This window comes from Eschrichtius robustus, chromosome 6, assembly GCF_028021215.1.
Source record: "Eschrichtius robustus isolate mEscRob2 chromosome 6, mEscRob2.pri, whole genome shotgun sequence".
Taxonomy (NCBI): domain Eukaryota; kingdom Metazoa; phylum Chordata; class Mammalia; order Artiodactyla; family Eschrichtiidae; genus Eschrichtius; species Eschrichtius robustus.
Window position 1 is genome coordinate 63,986,491 of NC_090829.1, and position 24,291 is coordinate 64,010,781.

The window sequence follows — 24,291 nt, forward strand, 5'->3', positions numbered from 1 at the left end:
GCACTTTTGTATATGATTTGAGATGGGGATCCAATTAATTTTTTAACATATGGCTGCCCAGTTCTCCAGCAACAGTTTTTTTCCTTTTATTCCTCCTTTTTAAAAATTGAAGTATAGTTGATTTACAATGTTTCAGGTGTACAGCAAAGTGATTCAGTTATACATATATATATATTTTTTTCTTTTTTAGATTCTTTTCCATTATAGGTTATTACAAGATATTTTAATATATTTGAATATATAAACTATATTTGAATATAGTTCCCTATGCTATATAGTAGGTCCTTGTTATTTATTCATCTTATATATAGTAGTATATATCTGTTTATCCAAATTCCCTAATTTATCCCTCCCCCCTTCCATAAGTTTGTTTTCTATATATGTGTGTTTGTTCCCTATGTATGTATGCGAGTCTATTTCTGTTTTGTAAATAAGTTCCTTTGTATTTTTTTTTAGATACCACATACAAGTGATATCATATGATATTTGTCTTTCTCTGTCTGACTTACTTCACTTAGTATGATAATCTCTAGGTGTCCATCCATGTTGCTGCAAATGGCATTATTTCATTCTTTTTTTATGGCTGAGTAATATTCCAGTATATATATATATACCACATCTTCTTTATCCATTCATCTGTCCGTGGACGTTTAGGTTGCTTCCATGTCTTGACTATTGTAAATAGTGCTGCTGTGAACATTGGGGTGCATGTATCTTTTTGAATTAGAGCTTTCATTTTTTCTGGGTATATGCTTACGCATGGGATTGCTGGATCATATGGTAGTTCTATTTTTAGTTTTTTGAGGAACCTCCGTACTGTTTTCCGTAATGGCTGCACCAATTTACATTCCCACCAATAGTGTAGGAGGTTCATTTTTCTCCACACCGTCTCCAGCATTTACTATTTGTAGACTTTTTGGTGATGGCCATTCTGATCTGTGTGAGGTGATACCTCACGGTGGTTTTGGTTTGCATTTTTCTAATAATTAGCCATGTTGAACATCTTTTCATATGCCTGCTGGCCATCTGTATGTCTTCTGTGGAGAAATGTCTATTTAGGTCTCCTGCCCATTTTTCAATTGTGTCGTGTTTTTTTTTTTTTATATTGAGCTGTATGAGCTGTGTGGAAATCAATCCCTTTTTGGTTACGTCATTTGCAAATATTTTCTCCCATTCTGTAGGTTGTCTTTTCGTTTTGTTTATGGTTTCCTTTGCTGTGCAAAAGTCTGTTAAGTTTGATTAGGTCCCACTTGTTTATTTTTGCTTTTGTTTCCATTGCTCTACGAGATAGCTCCAAAAAAATATTGCTATGATTTATGTCAAAGAGTGTTCTGCCTATGTTTTCCTATAGGAGTTTTATAGTATCTGGTCTTACATTTAGGTCTTTAATCCATTTTGAGTTTATTTTGTATATGGTGTTAGAGAATGGTCTGTGTTCATTCTTTTACATGTAGCTGTCCAGTTTTCCCAGCACCAATTATTGAAGAGACTGTCTTTTCTCCATTGCATATTCTTCCCTCCTTGGTTGTAGATTAATTGACCATAAGTGCGTGGGTTTATTTCTGGGCTTTCTGTCCTGTTCCATTGAGCTATGTGCTAGCAACAATTATTTTAAAAGCTCAGCAGTGCTACCTTATCATAAGTATATCAAGGATCTCTGTGTTTTGTCTCTTTTTCTGGGCCCTCTTCTGTTTGATTGGTCTTTGTCTCTACATGTACCACACTACTTGAAATATTGTGGTTTTATAATAAGTCTTCATGTTTTTAAGAGAATTGGCTGTTTACTTCCAAATTCATTTTAGAATCAGCCTGTCAAGTTCCACCAAAAAAAATTTCTAACCTTATGATTCTGACAAGGATTACATTGAATCTTTGAATCATTTTTAATTTAATTGACATCTTTACATTGTGAGTCTTCCACCTTATGACCATAGGGTGTAACCGTTTATTGAATAACTTTCTATGAAGTTTTATAATTTCTTCTGTAGAGACTTTTCATCCACTGTTAGATTTACTGTCACAACTTCATATATTTTAGCATAACAGTGCTATTGTTAATAATATTTTTATTTATTTATTTATGTAAATTTATTTTTGGCTGCATTGGGTCTTCGTTGCTGCATGCGGGCTTTCTCCAGTTGCGGCGAGCGGGGGCTACTCTCTCGTTGCAGTGCGTGGGCTTCTCGTTGCGGTGGCTTCTCTTGTTGCGGAGCATGGTCTCTAGGTGTGTGGGCTTCAATAGTTGTAGCATGCGGGCTCACTAGTTGTGGCTCGCAGGCTCTAGAGCGCAGGCTCAGTAGTTGTGGCGCACGGGCTTAGCTGTTCCGCGGCATGTGGGATCTTCTCGGACCAGGGCTCAAACCCGTGCCCCCTGCATTGGCAGGCGGACTCCCAACCACAGTGCCACCTGGGAAGCCTATTAATGATATTTTAAAAATTTTATTTCTAACATGTACAATGTTTACTGTAAAGGTTTTTATGGAAGTCTTCTATTTCTAGTATGCTGACAGTTTTCTCATGAATGAATTTTATCTTTTCTCCCTTATTCTATTTTTGTCATAAATTTTATTGATATTAAATCAGCCTTGAATTCTATGGGTAAATGCAACTTGAATCTGATATATTATCTTTTTTATATATTGTTGGATTTTGTTTTTATTTGTTAGTTCACAATTAAGACTGATCTGTAATTTTCTTTTCCTTTCTTATGTTGTTCTGCTGAGTTTAGGTATCAAAATTTTGCTAGCCTTATACAGTGAGCTGAAGTAGATTCCTTTTTTCTATTCTCTGTAAGAGATTAATTGGTATTGGAATAATTTCTTCCTTAAATGATCACTGGGCACTTACCAGTGAAGCTATTTGGGCCTGTAGTGTTTCATATGGGAAGATTTTTTTACTATTCAGTTTCTTTAGTGGTTAAAAATCAATGCATGTTTTCTATTTCTTTTTTTTTTTTAATTTATTTCTTTATTTTTTTTTCGCTGCGTTGGGTCCTTGTTGCTGCACACAGGCTTTCTCTAGTTGCGGTGAGCGGGGGCTGCTCTTTGTTGCAGTGCGCAGGCTTCTCATTGCAGTGGCTTCTCTTGTTGCCGAACACAGGCTGTAGGCACATGGGCTTCAGTAGTTGTGGCATGCGGGCTCTAGAACGCAGGCTCCGTAGCTGTGGCACACAGGCTTAGTTGCTCTGCGGCATGTGGGATCTTCCCGGACCAGGGCTCGAACTTGTGTCCGTTGTGTTGGCAGGTGGATTCTTAACCACTGCACCACCAGGGAAGCTCTTGTTTTCTATTTCTTAAGTCAGTTTATTAAATTATATTTTTCTAGGAATTTATCCATTTTGACTAAATATTTAAATACTTGACATAAATTAATTCATAATAGTTTCTTATCTTTTTAATGTCTGAGGATCAGTAGTAATATCCCCCTTTTCATATGTGATATTGATTAGTTGTGCCTTCTCTGTTTTGAGATGTATTGTATAAAAGTAGTTTAAACTACAGTAACTTGTGTCAGCTAAGTATTATCAATCTGAACATACTAACACAAAATTATTAGATACATATCACTGTCTTATTTTTATTTGACAATAGAATATGTTGATCTATAGCTGGTCTTGGCATTTTAGCCATGGAACATGCAGTAGAAAAGGTAGAATAGGGTCACAGAAACCAAGAAGAGAGTTTCAAGAAGAAAAGGAAAGCCAGTAGTGTCTAGGAAAGTTCAGGAGAGGGCAGGTTGGAAGTCTTAGATTTGACAGAAATAGGTCTTATTAACAGTGGTCAACCTCTTAGTCTCATTTAAGACTTATGACCTGAAGTTGATTTCTTAAGACACCTCTGGTTTCAAAATCTACCAGGCATCAGAGGTAAAGTTTTAGGATTCTTAGCTAGAGAAATTGCAACTATGTTCTTTTTTTTTCCATTTCTTTAAGTTATCACTTTAAGCTCAAGGGTAAATTCACTGGCAGAGAATTTGGGAAGCTTTTGTTCCTTCCATTCATCCTGTAGATATCATGGCCTAAATCCAGAATTTTAGTGCTTTCATTTTCTAAGAATTCTGAATTACCTTTCATATCAAAATCTGATTTTTTACATGACAGTTTTCTAATTTTACTCATTTGCAATATGTCTTTAAATTTTGGCCCTATATGGAGGTTTCCTGAAATGCAGTGTAGAAGCTCATGAAAATATTGAGGTAGGTGATCATACTTCACGTCTGTGGAAATTCTATTTAACTTTAACATTGAAGATTATTTTATATTTTTCTTTCATTACAGGAGCTTGTGTCCCTGAAGCCCTGTAAAGCTGCAGAGCTGGTTGCTACTCACTTTTCTGAACAGATTGAAACAGTCATTAAAAAACTTCAGGTAAACTTCACAAAATATGCTGGGAAGAAACGTCTAGTGGAGAGACAATTATTGGATATCCACCTAAGAACTTCTGACTGTAGTAATTTCTTCAGTTGATAGTTGCCTTTTAATAGCAGTTTCTACACATTGTGTGTGTGTGTGTGTGTGTGTGTGTGTATTTGGAAGCAATTGTGTGATAATCTCAATCTGGAAATGAGGGAGTTCATCTTTGTGCATAACAAATATTAACATCACAGAAATATTTTTGGAAATACAACCTGTAGTTACCTAGAAATCATAATCCACAGAAGGTCCTCCCCCATCCCCACCTCTCCATATCTTTCGCTATAGTGACTGCAACCATATTCTCTTCAGGGTTCATGTTATTTATTCAGACTTTTGTCATCCTCCTACTGGGTTAATGCTGACTATTTTTTAAAATTTATTTTATTGTATTTTTATTTATTTATTTATTTATTTATTTATTTTTGGCTGCGTTGGGTCTTCGTTGCTGTGCGCGGGCTTTCTCTAGTTGCAGTGAGCGGGGGCTACTCTTCATTGCGGTGCGCGGGCTTCTCATTGCGATGGCTTCTCTTGTTGCAGAGCATGGGCTCTAGGTGCGTGGACTTCAGTAGCTGTGGCGCGTGGGCTTCAGTAGCTGTGGCACGTGGGCTCAGTAGTTGTGGCACATGGGCTTAGTTGCTCTGGGGCATGTGGGATCTTCCCAGACCAAGGCTCGAACCCGTGTCCCCTGCATTGGCAGGTGGATTCTTAACCACTGAACCACCATGGAAGTCCCAATGCTGACTGTTTAGAATTTTTCTTGGAAAATCTTAGCTAGAATACAGGTATATTAATGCTGAATATTGAGATGCTCAGTTTGAAGTACTATTTAATGGACCTAGTATTTCACTTGTCACTACTGTGGCAGTGCTGGTAGTGAGTTTTGCTTATTATCGTATGGCCACAAGTGATAGAGATAGGGAATAGGACAATGACAGGCACATGTAGCACAACCCAGAGTCCTCAAGTAGCAGTAATAGTAGTAGGGGTTAGGTATGCAAGAAGGAAACCAAAGCAGTGAGTGGGAGGCAGCTGACATGAGAGACAAAGATGCGGAATTCATTCATTTACACACTGCCGTGGCGCCACTCTGTACCCCACAGTATGGTAGGCTCTGGGGGGCACAAATAAGAATACAGTCTTTTTCTTAATTTTTCCTGTGGAACAGAGAAGCACTTATATAACCACAGCACAGTGTTATAAGCTCTACACCAGACATATGTAAAAAAGTGCTGTAGGAATAAGAGGAGAGAGTGACAGACTGTGTGAGAGAAGCAGACAAGAGTTCCCAGACATGCCTGCACTGGGTCTTGAATAATTGGTATCAGTCTTCTAGGCAGAGAATTGGGAAGGGCATTCTAGATAAAGGGTTCTGGGTATGTAAAGACTTGATGAAGTCTTGAAGCAACATGCATATTCAGAGGATGATGTGGTAAAGACGATGGTGGAAGAAGCATTAGATTAAGCTGTAAAAGGTATATTGGAGGGAAGGAGTTAAAAGTATAGAGACTGGGAAATAGACTTTTGGGGCTGATATTGAACAATCTTATATGTAATGCTAAGAAATTATGCTGTATCTTCTGTGTGCTGGAGAATTACTGAAGTTTTTTAAGCAAAGGAATTATACCATTAGATTCATTTTGTAGAAAATTAATTCTGTAGTATGGAGAATGGACTGGCAAAGAGAGCAGATGGAGGAGGGAACAGTTAGACCAGTTGGAAGGCAAAAGGTCTTGGCAAAAAACAGTGAGGACAGGATGAAAGCAGTGGCAGTGGAGAGGACAGGTCCAAGATACGTTTGTGAAATAAAATGTATAGGGCTTGGAAATTAGTTGAATGTGATGGGTGGAGTTAAAAATGACTCCCAGATGTAGGGTTGGTTGTCCAGCATGATGAAGTCCATTAAATCAAGATAAGGACTCATCCATTAATTCAATAAATACTTATGTACCTGCTGTGGGCCAAAACCACATTGATAAAAGTGCTAAGGATACAAAAACATATACAGTTGACCCTTGAACAATGCGGGGGTTAGGGGTGCCAACCCCAGTGCAGTCGAAAATCCTTGTATAACTTTTGACTTAACCAAAAACTTAACTGCTAATAGCCTGCTGTTGGCTGGAAGCCTTACCAATAACAGAAACAGTCGATTAACACATGCTTTGTATGTTATATGTATTATATACTGTATTCTTAGAATAAGTGAGTCAGAGAAAAGAAAATATTATTAAAATCATAAGGAAGAGAAAATACATTTACAGTACTGAACTAAACTTATCAATACTGTACATTTATGTCATCTTTTCATAAGATGAATCATCCGTCAGTACCCATATCAATATTGTCTTAAACAGAGTACTGTTATACATATTACTAACACTAGACATCAAAAATGAAAACATGTGAAAAAGAAATTTGTATTTATTTACAGGTATAACAATTCATACATTGATAATGAAAAAGCAAATGATTGCTCTATGGTAGTCTAGTGTAATCGATATGATTGCTTCACAGTAGCCTAACGTATACACTAATGCGTGAATTGTTATAAAATTTTTATAGCATATAGTATTACAGTCATATTCATGATACAGTATTGGAAACATTGTTACTTTTTTAAAAAAACACATGTGATGGTCGGTTGACATGCAGTTTCTCCAATTACTAGAGAGGGGAGAGAGGGAGGCATATTTTATATTTATTATCACTCATCTTATGCCTATGTAAGGATAGACTAGTATCTATGTATATTTTATGCATTCATGACATACCTAACTTTTTCTTAATTTTTTCACTATTGCTGGGCTATGTGGTTAGCCTGCAGGTTTTTTCAAATTGTTGCAAATCTTCCAAATTTTTTCCAATATATTTATTGAAAAAAATTCACGTGTAAGTCAGCCCACTCAGTTCAAATCTGTGCTCTTCAGGGGTCAGCTGTAAATGTACCCCTGTGCTCAAGAAGACAGATAAGCCAAAAGATAATTGTAGAGTAGTTTGACTTGACTGATGATAGAGGACTGCCCAGGGTCCTGAGGAAGTGCGTGGAGGGTCATCCAGTCCGTTCTGGTGGGGGGGGTACATTTCTGCTGAAACTACTCCCAACCCACAGAGCATCTCCCCCTTTTAAAAGTCAGCAACTTTGATGAATCTTCTTGTCTGTAGTGATGTTATTGTCATTTAAAATGTAAGATTATCGGACTTCCCTGGTGGTCCAGTGGTTAAGACTTCTCGCTCCCAATGCAGGGGGGCCCAGGTTCAATCCCTGGTCAGAGAGCTAGATCCCGCATGCCGCAACTAAGAGCCCTCATGCTGCAACTAAAGATCCCGCACGTGGCAGTGAAGATCTTGCGTGCTACAACTGAGACCTGGCACAGCCAAATAAATAAATAAATATTGAAAAACAAAACAGAACAAAACTAGATCTACATTTTTTTTTAAAAATGTAAGATTATCCATTGCAGCATTTTCTTTTTCCTACAGGCTTTAAAATATTTAGAGGCAGAGAGGCTAGGTAAATGAATATAATGTCATTCATTAGACAAATATATAAAATATATATATATAATATATATATATAAAATTTATATATATATATAAAATATATATATATATATATATATATTATATATATATATATAATGATTTACACACACAAAAAAGGTGGCTCTTGACCATGGACTGTTTGTGGAGTCTTACACATTCCTTTTAAAGAAATGAAGTATTTTTTTTATTGCAGCACTTTATTGATTGTATAAGAATCCCACACAAATTTTATAAATTACCTTCACTTTTGATGGCAAGAAATATGCCTCCGACCAATTATTTTCAGAATTCTTGAAATGAAAAATAAGCCAGAATATTAAGGTATAACCAGAAGGAAAGCCATGTATAATAAAACAAAGTGATAGGCCAGGGAAAAGATAGAAAATCAAAGACTGATAAATATATTTAAAATGTTATATTCTAAATGACATTAATCCTTTTTGGTTTTGAGATCCCCTGCTTTTTATAGGTGAAGTTAGAATGTGTCAAAAAATAAAGAAAAAGGAAAATGAAACTATAATAATTTTTGCTTAGTTTTCTTAAGAACTTAGAAACATTATTAATATTCATATAGTATTCTAAGATTTATCTCACTTAATTCTCACCTCTATCCTGTGCAGGAGGAAGAGAAGATATTGCTGTTCTCTTTTTCACATAAGTAAACCGAATGGCTTACGAGAGTCAGTGACTTACACAAAGTCACATGGCTAAAAAGTGGAAGAAACAGAAGCCAGACTTTTTGCATATTAGTTGCTAATCTGTTTGCCATTTCTTCTGTAGTTGATTATATTGGGGAGTTAATGAGCTTTTTTGGTACTGGTTGTTGTTTGGGCCTCAACCTCCCGCCCCACCTAGATTAACTGTCTCACAGTTGGCTGTTGTCACAAGGAGGACCAGGTGAGGCAGTGTGTACCCGTCATTGTAGCCAGAGCAGTTCAGAGCACCTGCCATTCCAAGGGTCTTCATGCTGGGAACTGTTAAGGGATTTGTCTCAATAGAGGGCCTTTTTTTTTTTTTTTTTGGCAGTGGTGGGGGGCCAATAACCAAGGTGTTTGTATTTCTTCTACTCTCAAAATTGAGTATGTGACAGTGATTAGAATTACTGAGAGGAAATGACCTCCAAATGATTCTTTAGAATTCCTTAGATCTGTACAGAGGACATAATGGAAGTAATCATATGCGTGTGTGCTTTTTTTTTTTAATTTTTATTATTTATTAATTTATTTAAATATTTATGGCTGTGTTGGGTCTCCGTTTCCGTGCGAGGGCTCTCTCCAGTTGCGGCAAGCGGGGGCCACTCCTCATCGCGGTGCGCGGGCCTCTCATCATCACGGCCTCTCTCGTTGCGGAGCACAGGCTCCAGAAGCGCAGGCTCAGTAATTGTGGCCCACGGGCCCAGTTGCTCCGCAGCACGTGGGATCCTCCCAGACCAGGGCTCGAACTCGTGTCCCCTGCACCGGCAGGCAGACTCCCAACCACTGCGCCACCAGGGAAGCCCCTGTGTGTGCTTTTTAAAGAGATATTCTAGAGTTCTTTACCATGGCATAGTCTGAAGAATTTGTTTTAATATTTAATTGTATTTTTTTATTGTTTTTCTCTTCAGAACCAGGTTTTGCTTTTCAAATTTTTGAGGAGTCTTCTTGACCCAAGGTATGTTAATAAAATTTAGTTTTTCATAATACATAGATGAGAAATCAAAGGAAATAAATTGAATTGAAGAAACTGGCTCATGATATCCAAATAGTATAGTCAGCTCTTGATTTTTAATATTAGCAGGAGTAATAGTTACAGAGATTATTCTAAATACATGATTGGAAAATTGATTACATCTTGAAGGAATACTTTTGTTTCCATTTGCACATGAGCATACATGATGAGTTGTCATCAATGTAAAGAAAATAAAGAAGGTGTACCATGAGGACCTGTTTCAGGAAGAATTTGATGACCATCTAGCTTCCCCTGTCTCTGGTAGCATCTCTCCTTCTGATTCCTTATTCCATGCTGTAGATTGATAGCTTTACTTTTCAAAGTAAACACCTAGTTCCCTGCCCACCTCTAAATATATTACCTTTTAAACTTTCATTTGAAGTGTTTAGTTTTAAATAACTTTCCTGGAGGTGTGAAGAGGAAAGTGTAAATGTTTTTTTAAGTGCTGCTGTAGTACTCATCAAATAAAAACTAACCCAAGGAGATGATGAAATTAGTAATGGATTTGTAAGCAAAGTAGCTCCCTATGTGAGATCTTAACGTCTTCCTGTGACAACGTGGAGTACACTGGGAGCTGAGTGTGGTATTTAACATCCTCTAAGACAGTCACTCTTAACCAGAATTGTGTGTCAGAATAACCTAAGAAACTTTAAAAAATGTAGTTGCCTGGCCCCAACCCCACAGAATCATTGTGATATACTTCTAGAGTTAAGCATCACTGGCCTAAATGTAATATTCCAGGATGACATAGCTTTCACATCAGACATACACATTTTTAAGTTACATTATAATGTACACTAGCCATTGAAAACAGTCATATACTTACTTTAGAGATTATAATATTATAAAAATAGAAAGTTTTGGTTATTCTAGTATTCTGTGCTATTTTTAAATACCAAAATACCAGGAGTTTTGTAGATTGTAATAATTTTTTGAAATTTCAGTCATTTAAACCTTAAGCAGGCTACGCTTCATTTAAATTTACAGTCATACAGATGTGCATATGCAGATGTTGAGAAGAGCAGTCTGACTACATACCCTCCTGAACTTCAGTTCAATACCTTTTCAAAGTATCTGTGTTTTAATTCCCTGTTCTCAGAAATTACTGAGGCTAGACATCTTTTTTTATTTTTATGAATCATTTGTACTTCCCTCAGATCCAGTTTGGGCCCTAGTCTACCCCTAGAATTAACTAGGAGATACCTTAGAATTAGGGTTAGGGGTAAGAGGGAAGGAAGAGAGCTGGGAGAAGGATGGGGGAGCTGGGGGTGGAGCTGAGAGAAGGGGGAGGGGGCTGAGGAGGACTGAGCTAGGTGGAAGAGGAAGGAGGGCCCAGCCCTTTCTCTGGAGCCCCTGTACCTTTTTTCCCATAGCAAAATTCCTTCTGTTCCTCTTCCGCTTCCTCCAGTGTCCGATCCATTCTCTTAGGACCTGACTCCTCTTCCCCTAGGATAATTTATTTTAACCAAGTCCTTGTTCTCCATCCATCCTACCTGGAGAGACTCAGGCTGGAAGGACAGAGAAGCTCAGCTTTGAACTCGGCCTTTTCTCATATGTAACAAAGTACCGAAGACAATGGTGACCAAATCTTAATTTTTTTAATTAAGAAAAAGTATTAGGTAATATAAATATCAGTATAGTCATTTGCTCTGATATTGAATTTAGTTAAACGTCACAGTAATAAAAATGGCGAATCACAAGAGTATCAGAGGTCTTCCATGGAAAGTCTTGCTCTGTTATTACCTATACCTAGATTGTAAATATGTTATTAGGTAAGATCCTTTAGAGGTACTATGAAAGTTGTTTTGTTCACTAGCGAACCACAAATAATTTTACATTTACTCGGTATATTTTATCTCCCTAAACTAACTCCAACCCCGGATAATTAACTCTTAAGTTAACTTGTCACCCATTATTGCTTTCTGTCATATCAGTTCAGCTGCAAGGCCCTCTCTCACCTACTTCAGAGAGAGGCAGTGCACCCACAGTCCTTACTCTTCCCTCTCCCCCAAAAGCAATATGACCTGGAATGTCCTCACCTTTGACAACAGCTAAATTGCCAGCTCTACTTTAGCCTAGAGAAATGAAGGGTTGACAGAGATTCTCCCCTTGACCAAACTTCAATCAGGCTCCTCTGAGCCCTCTGCTCCGCTAGGTCTGACCTTGGGCTTCCATCTCTGTTTTTGTAGAGTCTATTTTTAGCAAGAATCCTGCTAAGTCAGTTTAGCTAGAATCCTCACCCTCAATATGTGATCACCCTTGATATCTGTCCAAATTTCTCACACCGCCCCCCGCCCCCCCACCAGGTAATATGTGATCATCCTGGCCTGCCTTCAACAGGAATTCTGTTAGGTCAGTTTATCAAAGAATTATCCTACCCTCCTAGTAACTCTCCATCCATTGACTGCACCACTTCCACCCCATGGCTATAAATCTCTACTTTTCCTTGTTGTGTTTGAGTTGAGCCCAGGCTCTCTCCTTTACTGCAATACCCCATTGTAGTGTTCCCTGTGCCTATCATGAGAGTCCGAATAAATTCTGCTTTACTGTTTTAACAAGTGTCATGGATAAGTTTTTCTTTAACAGAACCTTGAATTAACCAGACAGATAACTTTAGCTCCACCTTTAAAAAGAGCATTCTTTCAAATTGGTCCACCATATCCAGGATGCCAGAAATCTAGTAGTGTTCTGCCTTGAGAGTCCCAGTCCAGAATCCATCATATTGGATTGGCCAAAAAGTTCGTTCGGGTTTTTCCTTAAGACGTTATGGAAAAACCCGAACGAACTTTTTGGCCAACCCAATACTTTATCCTCTTATTTTATGTCTTATATAGGAGGCAGGCGTCAGTTAAGATTATGCTGTAAATTTATGTTAAATTTGATGTTTGGCATTTCAATACAATCATTTTTATATAAACAGTATTTTAAATAATAGTGTCCCAGACTAACCCATAAAAGCCTGTTTGACCCACAGTGTAAATAAATAATACCAGTGAGGGGAGGGAAAAAATTTTTTTTCTTTTACCCTTCTGTGTCCTAGGCAGATTAAGAAGAGAAAAGCATACAAATTTATTGAGTGTTTTACGTGACACGGGAGCCTTCATAAGGACATGAAGACCTGAAGGAGCACTTAAACCTGAGCGTTTTGTGCTAGGTTTGATGAAGGGTAGAAAGTCATAGGCAAATGTGATAGGACTGAAGGATATGAGCTAAGGGTGATAAACTGGGGGAAACTTAGCAAGATGTGTTTGTTTGGATTCCTCTCAGTGTCCCTCCATCTTCAGAGATAAGGATGCTCCTTTCCTCCAGAAAGAGAGAGAGTACCTTTCATAAGATGGTCTTAGGATCTGCTTCACAGGAGAAGGGGAAGGGCAGAGAGTCCTTCCTGCACCTGACATTTCTCAAATTCCTTGAGCTTAAGATATTCAATATGCCAACATACCGTATTTTGGGGAAGCGTGTCCTGAACCCCATCACTAATAATACGTACATTGAATTCTGGATTGAGGGGGAGAGCAAGGTTAAGAAGGTTGAGTTCAGAGGAAGTAAGGAGGAGGTGCTTCTTGAGCCTGCCTTAGACAAAGTTTCTTTTTTTTTTAAAGGAATGCCTTTTCTTAAAAAAAAAATTATTTATTTATTTTATTATTTTTAACTGTGTTGGGTCTTCGTTTCTGAGCAAGGGCTTTCTCTAGTTGCGGCAAGCGGGGGCCACTCTTCACCGCAGTGCGCGGGCCTCTCACTATCGCGGCCTCTCTTGTTGCGGAGCACAAGCTCCAGACGCGCAGGCTCAGTAGTTGTGGCTCACGGGCCGAGTTGCTCCGCGGCATGTGGGATCTTCCCAGACCAGAGCTCGAACCCGCGTCCCCTGCATTGGCAGGCAGACTCTCAACCACTGCGCCACCAGGGAAGCCCCAAAGTTTTGAATTAAAGAAAGTTTGTCTTTGATGCCCTTTGAACTCTGCCTCCTTCCACTCTGTCCTCTTCTTTCAGGGGTTGCAGGGTGCACACACTTCTTTAAGCTCTACACTTTATAAGCACACTCGGATATATAGTATTGTTCCTAGGTAGATTTTTAAAATCCAAAATTGCCTTCTTCTATGCCCCAATCAAAACAATCACAATTAATTGCTAATTGCTTGTCAATGTGACACTTTTACAAAGAGAGTGTACAATTAACATATGAATACAATGAAGTATACACAATGATGAAAAACCCTTTTCCAATACCAGTTGACCTCAAGGGTTAAGAAGAAAGCAGGTTGTGTGGACTAGATTACATTAGTCTCTGAATGATTTCCCATCACACTTTAGCCTTTGTAAATGAGTATGCTTGTTAACTAATCTCAAGTAAAAGATTAGAGTCTTTCCAGGTACTGGGGAAACTAGGAGGAGTATAGAAAAAGGTATTTAGGGACAAAAGAATATCAAGAATAGGTAGACTGGTTCTGCCTAGCAGTTTTCCCTGGCAGACAACTTCAGACTATTTTTGCCTTTGATTCTTCCCTTTCTGTTCTTCTTAAGCAATAGGATTTTTTTTTTTAACTTCCAGGTTTTTCCTTTCATGAAGCTCCTATAGCAACATTCTAGAGAGTAGAGAAAATGAAAGAAAGTTATTTTGAGATGGTGACTGCTTATATATATATATATGTGTCATAGCAGAATATTGCTTTTTTTGCTCTTGCCCCAAAAACCTGAGTTAGTAGGATCCTCATTCCTGTGTGTGTGCATGGGTGCGTGGGTATAGTTTATGCACATTTGATTTCACATTCATATGTATTTATTGAGTTGTTTCTAAAGGAGTGACTTATTTTGTCAACAGCATTTTTTAGGGAACTAATAATCTAGTTGAATTCTCATGTGTATTTCTCTATTTTCTTTATCCAATTTCTTTAAGTTACCTTTGCTCTGTAAATAATGCCCTCGGTAGAATTAATTGACCTACGAAGATATTGGTGGCATTTGTATGTAGAAAGATTAGATAGTTTTGAAGGGAGGGAGGTTAATCCTCCAGAAACAAATTATTTGCCTGAATTGAGGCCAACAGCCTGGGAGAAAGGGTTTGCATCCTCTTCCAATTCCCTTCTTTGGGACAGCTGCTACATAAAGCCCTACCCCACGCCCATTCCCTGTGTGTATTCCTGCTGGCCAAGATTTCTCACAGGAGTTCTCCTGATATACTTACATCCAGATGCAGGTCCTTTGTGGGGTGGAGATGCTTGAAGGATAATACAAAAGGACACTGATGGTTTCTGTGGGGCTATGAGCTTCATAAGGAATAAAGAGAATGTGCAAGTGTATTTATAGTCACAATATTTTCCTCAGTACAGTTTTCTTGGTAATGTCGATTTAGCCTTTGTTAGCAATGTCCTGGAGGCCTCTGAAATATGTGGTATGATTTTCTTGTAGGAAAAAAACACATAAAACGTTGTACTGTATTTCTAAGTCTTTAATCAAAATAAAGTAAAAATTGAACATTGCTAAGGAAATGAGTATCTTTGCCAAGGAGCAAAACATAGATTATGGAAATAGTTATACATTGGATTTAAATTGAATCTGTCACTGTTTCTGTGGATAATTTTGAAGGGATATTTTAAGATATTGACACAGTGTTGAAATAGCGTATTTCAAAGTTTAAAAAAATAGAACATTATATATATTCATGAACTTTGACATATAAAAATGCATTCCTACCTCTGTGAGTGCCTGTCTGCTTGGCCAGGCTCACCACCAGACATCGTTATCTTTGTTAGTATTTTTGCCAGCAGCTCAAATTCAACCTTCTAAATCCTAACACGTCATCATCTACTAATCTTCTTTTAGGTAAATGGATGGATAGATGGATGGATAGTTTACATGCATTTATATCTTTATTCCTTAATTTAATAATTCTTTATAATGAGATTGCTATCTGCTAAGCAATGTGTGAGAGGTTGAAATGGCTCAAAATTATACTCACTTTTTTCAGTCTAAACCTGTTCCTCCCCCTTTATTTTCTCTCTTAGCAAATGGCTGTATCCACCCATTTACTTCACTTAAGAATTTACTGAGTAACTACAGCATACTAAGCACTGTGACAGGCATGGGAGATAAAATGGTGAATAAGGTGGGACCATGCCTTCAGAGGCAATTGCAGTGTAAGTGTCTTAAATAAAACCCTTGGTGTGGTGATGAATTTTTAACTTTCCTTTACCAACTCCACTGCACCTTCTCAGCCACACCACACAGAACCAGTCAGTCATCAAAACGTACCTCTTGTATGTCTCTTACATGTGAGTCCTTCTCTCATCCACCCCCTCTGCCTCTGGGCCTCTGGTTCAGGCCCTCAGTATCTCTCTTCTGGTCTCTTTTGCTGGTCTCCTAACCAGCCTTCTTAATTCTTCTACTTCCATTTTCAAATAGGCAAATAATGATAGTGTTCCCTTTCCCCTTCTCAAAGTTCTTTTAGTTTCCATTATCCAAGGTAAAATCTGAACTCCTTATGGTGTAAAAGACCCTTCTTGATCTCATTCAGGCATATCGGTTCAGCTTAATTTTCTTCCATCCTGCCATTTCTCTTTTCGCCTTTATTCCTCAGTAGTACTGAACTTTTTGTTCGTGGGATACACTACACAGGGTTGTTCTGCCCACCCTTTGAATATGTGTTCCTCCCTTTTAGTCCACTTGGTTTTCTTTCTTTTCATGGTTTTATCTATATGTATTAAGAGCTCTAAGGTTGTACATGTGCTTTGATCCAGTGATTCCATTTTGGAAAATATATTTTAAGGAAATACCATAAGAAAAAGGTAGTTAATATTGAAATATCCATATTAACATTTATATAGTGAAAAAACTGTTTAAAAAAGTAGATGGGGGAGATAGCTATATAAATGGTAAGGTATATGAACATAATTAAATACCAAATTGGCAAACATGGCAATATGAATGTTTAAATAATGCTAAACTGGAAAAATACATAACATTAAATGGTATGCACACATACTGTTTGTGTGTATGATTGAATGATAATCAGATGATGTGGTTAGATGTAGGTAGCTTAATGCTCACCATATTCGTTGCCCCCACTAATTGCTTAGTTAATAATAGAAATTTAGATTGATACTTTAATAATAAAAATGAGAGCAATTGTTAGGAGTTTGGAACGGTCTGCTCTTTGCTTTTAGAATTTCTGAAACAATGAAAACTGGCATGTGAGTGCTACGAACTAAAGTTTCAAAAACTTTGCTTCATTGATATTTAAAGAAATCTTTCCAAATACCCATATTTTTTCTATTTACAATGAAAAGGACACATATTAAGGTACTTTGTGGCTTTTACAAAATCCTACCCTTTCTTCTGTTCTGTTTATACTATTTTTTATTCATCACCCTTGTTTTTTGTTTCTTTTTGTTTGTTTCCTACTATTTTTATACCTCCTCTGACTTTAACTGAGGGTTTGTATATGATTCCATTTTTTGTCTCTCTTAGTATATTAATTATACTTATTTTAAAAAACTTTTTCTAGTGGTTGACCTTCCATTTTTCGATTGGGTTGTTCTTTTGTTGTTGAGTTGTATGAGCTGTTTGTATATTTTGGGAATTAAGCCCTTGTCGGTCCCATCCTTCACAAATATTTTCTCCCATTCTGTAGGTTTTCTTTTCCTTTTGTTTATGGTTTCCTTTGCTGTGCAAAAGCTTGTAAGTTTGATTAGGTCCCATTTGTTTGTTTTTGCTTTTATTTCTATTGCCTTGGGAGACTGACCTAAGAAAACATTGGTACAATTTATGTCAGGGAATGTTTTGTCTATGATCTCTTCTAGGAGTTTTATGGTGTCTCGTCTTGTATTTAAGTCTTTAAGCCATTTTGAGCTTATTTTTGTGCATGGCGTGAGGGTATGTTCTGACTTCTTTGATTTACATGCAGCTGTTCAACTTTCCCAGCACCACTTGCTGAAGAGACTGTCTTTCTCACGTTTTATTGTTTGGCCTCCTTTGTCGAACATTAATTGACCAGAGGTGTGTGGGTTTATTTCTGGGGATCTCTATTCTGTTCCATTGATCTGTATGTCTGCTTTTGTGCCAGTACCACACTGTTTTGATTACTGAAGCTTTGTAGTATTATCTGAAGTCTGGGAGGGTTATGCCTCCTCAGGATTGCCTTGGCAATTCTGGGTCTTTTATGGTTCCTTATAAATTTTAGATTTATTTGTTCTAGTTTTGTGAAAAATGTCATGGGTAATTTGATAGGGATCACATTAAATCTGTAGATTGCTTTGGGTAGTATTGCCATTTTAACAGTACTGATTCTTCCAATCCAAGAGCATGGAATATCTTTCCATTTCTTTGAATCATCTTTAATTTCCTTTATTAATGTTTTGTAGTTCTCAGCATGTAAGTCTTTCACCTCCTTGGTGGGGTTTATTCCTAAATATTTTATTTATTTATTGATGCAATTTTAAAAGGTATTATTTTTTTACATTCCCTTTATGATGTTCCATGGTTAGTGTAAACATGTGCAACCGATTTCTGTATGTTAATCTTGTATCCTGCTATGTTGCTGAATTCATTTATCAGTTCTAGTAGTTTTTGTGTGGAATCTTTAGGGTTTTCTATATATAGTAGAAAACTATGTCATCTGCATATAGTGACAATTTTACCTCTTCCCTACCAATTTGAATACCTTTTATTTCTTTTTCTTGTGTGATTGCTGTGGCTAGGACTTCCAATACTATGTTGAAGAGAAGTGGTGAGAGTGGGCATCCTTGTTCCAGATTTTAGTGGGAAGGCTTTCAGCTTTTCACTGTTGAGTATTATATTGGCTGTGGGTTTGTCATAAATAGCTTTTATTATGTTGAGATATGTTCCCTCTATACCCATTTCGTAAGGGTTTTTATCATGAATGGATGTTGAATTTTGTCAAATGCTTTTTCTTCATCTATTAAGATGATCATGTGGTTTTTGTTGATGTGGTGTATCACATTGATGATTTGCATATGTTGAACCATCCTTGTGACCCTGGGATGAATCCAACTTGGTCATGGTGTATGACCTTTTTTATGTGTTGTTGGATTCAGTTTGCTAATATTTGTTGAGTTTTTGCATCTATATTCACCAAAGATATTGGCCTTTAATTTTCTTTTTTGGTAGTGTCTTTGTCTGGTTTTGGTATCAGGGTGATGGTGGCTTCATAGAATGTCTTTGGGAGTGTTCCTTCCTCTTCAGTCTTTTGGAAGAGTTTGAGAAGGATCGATATAAGTTCTTCTTCGTACATTTGGTAGAATTTCCCAGTGAAGCCATCTGGTCCTGGACTTTTGTTTGTAGGGAGTTTTTGTAGCAATTTTTTGTATGTTATTAACGCTGTTCCAGTTCTTTACATAAGGGGCTTTAGTTGAGGAATTCTGAAGAGAAGATAGGACTCCCAGAAGGAACTGACTTCTTTTGAAGGTAGAGAAAAGATGATTCTTATATCTCCAATGAACCGCAGTTGATTTTTTAAATAGTTCCAGTAGTGTCCACCATGGTAAAACTAATACTCCCACAGCTTTTGTGTAGGCATTATGAATAATGGGCTTTGTGAGTGGCTGGCATACAAGGCAAATGAACCATAAATTTTGTATATCCTACTATTCATCCACTTATTTGTTTTAACAACAACCAAATAATTAGCCCTTGCTACGTGGAAGACACTGCTGTAGGCTTTAAGAATTCATTAGTGAGAAGGTACTGATGCCTACCCTCACAGAATTTATAGTCTTTTAGAGAAGATAGATAATTGAAGAAGTAATGACAACATGATGTGATTGGTGCTATAAGGGAAGTTTAGTAGGGACAGTTGTTGAGACTAGAAGATGTCTTATTATATATAGTTACTCATGGATCAAATTGTTTAAACTAAATTGAGTCATCTTTGTTTCTTTTAGAGCAACAGTACAACTTCAGGTATGATTTAGAGGAGCCTCCACTGAATTTCCTTAATTATTCAATGTAAATTGAGAAATATTGTGATTTAGAATGTTTCTGATGTAGTGTATAATTCACCTTAATAACCTAAGTAACATTAAGACTTTTAATTCATGATTTTATCTGATCAAAAGGTAGTCTTGGTTTTAAGGTAACATACTTTTTACCTGTAGCTTTAATTATGGTATAATTAAATAATGCTACTGTCTTGCCTTTTCTGTTTTCAGGGAAGGTATTCATGTAAATCAAGAATTGCTGCAGATATCTCCTTGTATTACAGAGCAGTTCATTGAGCTATTGTGTCAGTTCAGCCCAAACCAGGTTATAGAGACACTGCAAGTCCTTGAGTGCTACCGCCTAGAAGAAACTATTCAGGTAAGACCAGTAATGTAGAGAAGGCAAGAGTAAACTTTTCTTTATTGCTCACCATTTTACAGATGAGCACAGGGAGATTCATATATTAAATCAGTTGGCTAAGTTTATACCTAGTAAGTGCTAGCACCCGAGGTTGAACCCAGATAGTTTGACTCCATCGTGCATGCTCTCCATTGCTGTGTTATTGCCTCTCTGTTTATTCTAGTAAAGTCAGAAACAGCACATGTCCATCATTGTTATTCATCAAGTTTCACAGGCATTCTAGCCAACAGGATAAGCAGAGAAAAAGGAATACAGTAAAAATATTAAGAGGGAAAAACCAAGCTCTTACTTGCAGGCACTGATGGTTAGATAGTCCTGTTGTGCCACGTGACTTACTAGACTAGAAGGCAATTACACAGTCATTGCCTTGATTCTCTTTCCTTGTTTTCTCCTGTTGCCAAATGGAAATGAATGTGTGTGTGTGTGTGTGCATGTATGCACATATGTACATATGTATACATACACACATATTCTAATCTACCATAAGAGGCTAGTATGTTCCCTGTTTAAAATTTGTTTTTAAGCTACCTTTTTATTGTTGCTATCAATACTCATGAAACAGTAGCCTGTATTTTCTGCATCCATGTCCTAAACTGCCCACACAATTAAAATTTTTTAAATTATAAAATATTTCAAAATACATAGAAATGTGCAAAATGGGTACATATATTCCCACCAACCCAACTTTACAGATGTTAATGTTTTGCCATACTGGCTTCAGATCTTTGTTGTTTGTTTTAGAAATAAAGCATCCTATATCTGTCATGTCTCCCTTGAGGTTACTACTGACCTGAAAATGGGAAGTTTATCCTTCCCATCCATTTAAAAAATTTTTCCTGTATATGAATTTACCTATAAAACACAAGGTACAGTTCTGTATGTTTTTAAAATTTGTATTAATGGTTTCATACAGTAATATCCTATTGCAAATTGCTTTTTTATTAATTTTTTATCTATCAGTTTTTAATACAAATAGCTCTAGTTCATTCATTTTAATGACCATATAATAGTCAATTGACTAACTGTGCCGCAGTTTATATATTTTCCTATTCACAGACATTCAGAGTGTTTCCAATCTTTTGCCATTATAAACGATGCTACTTCGGACATCTTTGTACATACCTTCTTTGTGCCCATCTGAGATTTCTCTAAGTAGTGTGCCTGGAAGTGGAATTCTTTAGACAATAGAGTAGCTGAATTCTATTCATATTGCCAAGTTGATTTCTTACTTGCTTCCAGTCTCATCATCAGTATTTGAAATTTGCTGTTTTTCCACATCCTTGCTGATTTCTAGTATTTTTAGACTTCTTAATTTTTGCCAGTGTGATGATTATCATTGCTTACTCATAACATTGCATATCTTTCCATATCTTTAATGACACTTTGGGTTTTCTTTTCTCTGAATTATCTATTCATATCATTTGCCCAGTTTCCTATTGAGGTTTTGCCCTTCTGTTACTGATTTCTAGAAGTTCTTTCTAATTTCTGGATCTCTAGTTCTTTGCTGATGCCTTCTTCCAGTCTATTATGGCATGTCTTTTAACTTGGTTTTTAGTGACTTCTATTTTAATTTATCAGTCTTTTCCTTTAACGTTAAAATTTTGTGTATGTGACTTTTATTTCCTTTCCTACTTTAATGGCATTAAGGATATCCTCTTATATGAGTTTTATAGTTTGGCTTTTTTCATTTAGGCTTTTAGTCCATCTGGAATTTATTTTTGTAAACAGATCAAGAGAGGGATTTATATTTTTTTTCCATGTGGATGGCTAATGGTCCATGTGGCATTTTCTTGTCCTTTCTTCACTTATTTATAATGCCATACTGCTGTACACCAAACTCCAAATATACATAGATCTTTTTGTGAATTCTGTTCTATTCTTTTGGTCATTTGTCTTTCCCTATACCCATGCCACATATTTTAATTAATACAGCTTTAAAATAAGGTTTATTATTTGGAAGAAGAGTCTTCCTTCCTCATTCTTTTTCTTTAAAATTCTCTGGCTACTCTTGGCCTCTTACTATTTTGCATCAAATTAGGAATCACATTGTCACATTCCTATAAAAATAACATATTCTTCTGGGATTTTGATGAAAAATACATTGAATTTATAGATTAATTCAGGGAGGATTGACATCTTATGGTATGGTCTTCACATTCAGGAACATGGTTGTCTTTTTGAAATGCCTTTTACCCACTTTGGTGAGGTTTTATAACTAAAGTTATAAAATATAATATTTTACATAAGGCTCTTGCACGTTTTCCTCAATTTGTTCTTAGATACTTTTTGTTAACATTGTAAAAGGAAATTAAAAAAAAATTTTTATTGGAATATAGTTGATTTCAATGTTGTGTTAGTTTCAGATGTACAGCAAAGTGGTTCAGTTATACATATACATGTATTCATTCTTTTTTAGATTCTTTTCTCATATAGGTTATTAATATCACAGAATATTGAGTAGAGTTCCCTGTGTCATACAATAGGCCCTTGTTGGTTATCTGTTTTATGTATAGTAGTGTGTATGTGTTAATCCCAAGCTCCTGATTTATCCCCCTGCACCCCCCCACGTTTCCCCTTTGGTAACCATAAGTTTGTTTTCAAAGTCTGTGAGTCTGTTTCTGTTTTGTAAATAAGTTCATTTGTATCATTTTTTAATTAGACTCCACATGTGAGTGACATCGTATGATATTTGTCTTTCTCTGTCTGACTTACTTCACTTAGTATGATAATCTCTAGGTCTACCCATGTTTCTACAAATGGCAGTATTTCATTCTTTTTTATGGCTGAGTAATATTCCATTGTATATATGTATCACATCTTCTTTATCCATTCCTCTATCAATGGACATTTAGATTGCTTCCATGTCTTGGTTATTGTAAATAGCTCTGCAATGAACATTGGGGTGCATGTATCTTTTTAGATTATGGTTTTCTCAGGATATATGCCCAGGAGTGGGATTGCTGGATTATATGGTAGTTCTATTTTTGGTTCTTTAAGGCACTTCCATATTGTTCTCCATAGCAGTTGTACCAATTTACATTCTCACCAGCAGTGTAGGAGGGTTCCCTTTTCTCCACACCCTCTCCAGCATTTATTGTTTGTAGACTTTTTGATGATGGCCATTCTAAGCTATGTGAGGTGATACCTCATTGTAGTTTTGATTTGCATTTCTCTGATAATTAGTGATGTCGAGCATCCTTTCATGAGCTTTTTTGGCCATCTGTGTGTCTTCTTTGGAGAAATCTCTGTTTAGATCTTCTGCCCATTTTTTGATTGGATTGTTTTTTTGGCATAGAGCTGCATGAGCTGTTTGTAGGTTTTGTAGATTAATCCTTTGTCAGTCACTTTGTTTGCAAATATTTTCTCTCATTCTGTGGGTTGTCTTTTTGTTTTGTTTATGGTTTCCTTTGCTGTGCAGAAGCTTTTAAGTTTAATTAGGTCCCATTTGTTTATTTTTGTTTTCATTTCCATCACTCTAGGAGACAGATCCAAAAAAATATTGCTATGATTTATGTCAAAGAGTGTTCTGCCTATGTTTTCCTCTAAGAGTTTTATAGTGTCTGGTCTTACATTTAGGTCTTTGATCCACTTTAAGTTTATTTTTGTGTATGCTGTTAGAGAATGTTCTAATTTCATTCTTTTACATGTAGCTGTCCAGTTTTCCCAGCATCACTTCCTGAAGAGACTGTCTTTTGTCCATTGTATAGTCTAGCCTCCTTTGTTGTAGATTAATTGACCATATGTGCATGGGTTTATTTCTGGGCTTTCTATCCTGTTCCATGGATCTACCATACTGTTTTGATTTCTGTAGTTTTGTACTATAGCCTGAAGTCAGGGACTCTGATTCCTCCAGCTTCGTTTTTCTTTCTCAGTATTGCTTTGGCTCTTTGGGGTCTTTTGTGTTTCCATATAAATTTTATAATTTTTTGTTCTAGTTCTGTGAAAAATGCCATTGGTAATTTGAAAGGGATTGCATTAAATCTGTAGATTGCCTTGGGTAGTATAGTCATTTTGACAATATTGATTCTTTCAATCCAAGAACATGATATATCTTTCCAACTGTTTGTGTCATCTTCAATTTCTTTCATCAGCATCTTATAGTTTTCAGAGTATAGGTCTTTTGACTCCTTAGGTAGGTTTATTCCTAATTATTTTATTCTTTTTGATGTGATAGTAAATGGCATTCTTTCCTTAATTTCTCTTTCTGATCTTTCATTGTTATGTATAAGAATGCAAAAGATTTCCGTGTATTAATTTTGTATCCTGCAACTTTACCA

The 24,291-nt window shown here is 36.6% G+C and overlaps 1 protein-coding gene across 4 annotated transcripts in view; it reads left to right on the forward strand.

Moving 5' to 3' along the window:
* Positions 1-24,291, forward strand: part of VPS8 (VPS8 subunit of CORVET complex) — a 286,912-nt gene that overhangs the window by 148,359 nt on the left and 114,262 nt on the right. For all 4 annotated transcript variants that reach the window (XM_068546385.1, XM_068546384.1, XM_068546387.1 and 1 more), the window contains exons 34-36: positions 4,277-4,366; positions 9,558-9,604; positions 19,825-19,972. In XM_068546385.1, the coding sequence (XP_068402486.1) occupies positions 4,277-4,366; positions 9,558-9,604; positions 19,825-19,972 (285 nt within the window). The remainder of the gene's footprint in view (positions 1-4,276; positions 4,367-9,557; positions 9,605-19,824; positions 19,973-24,291) is intronic.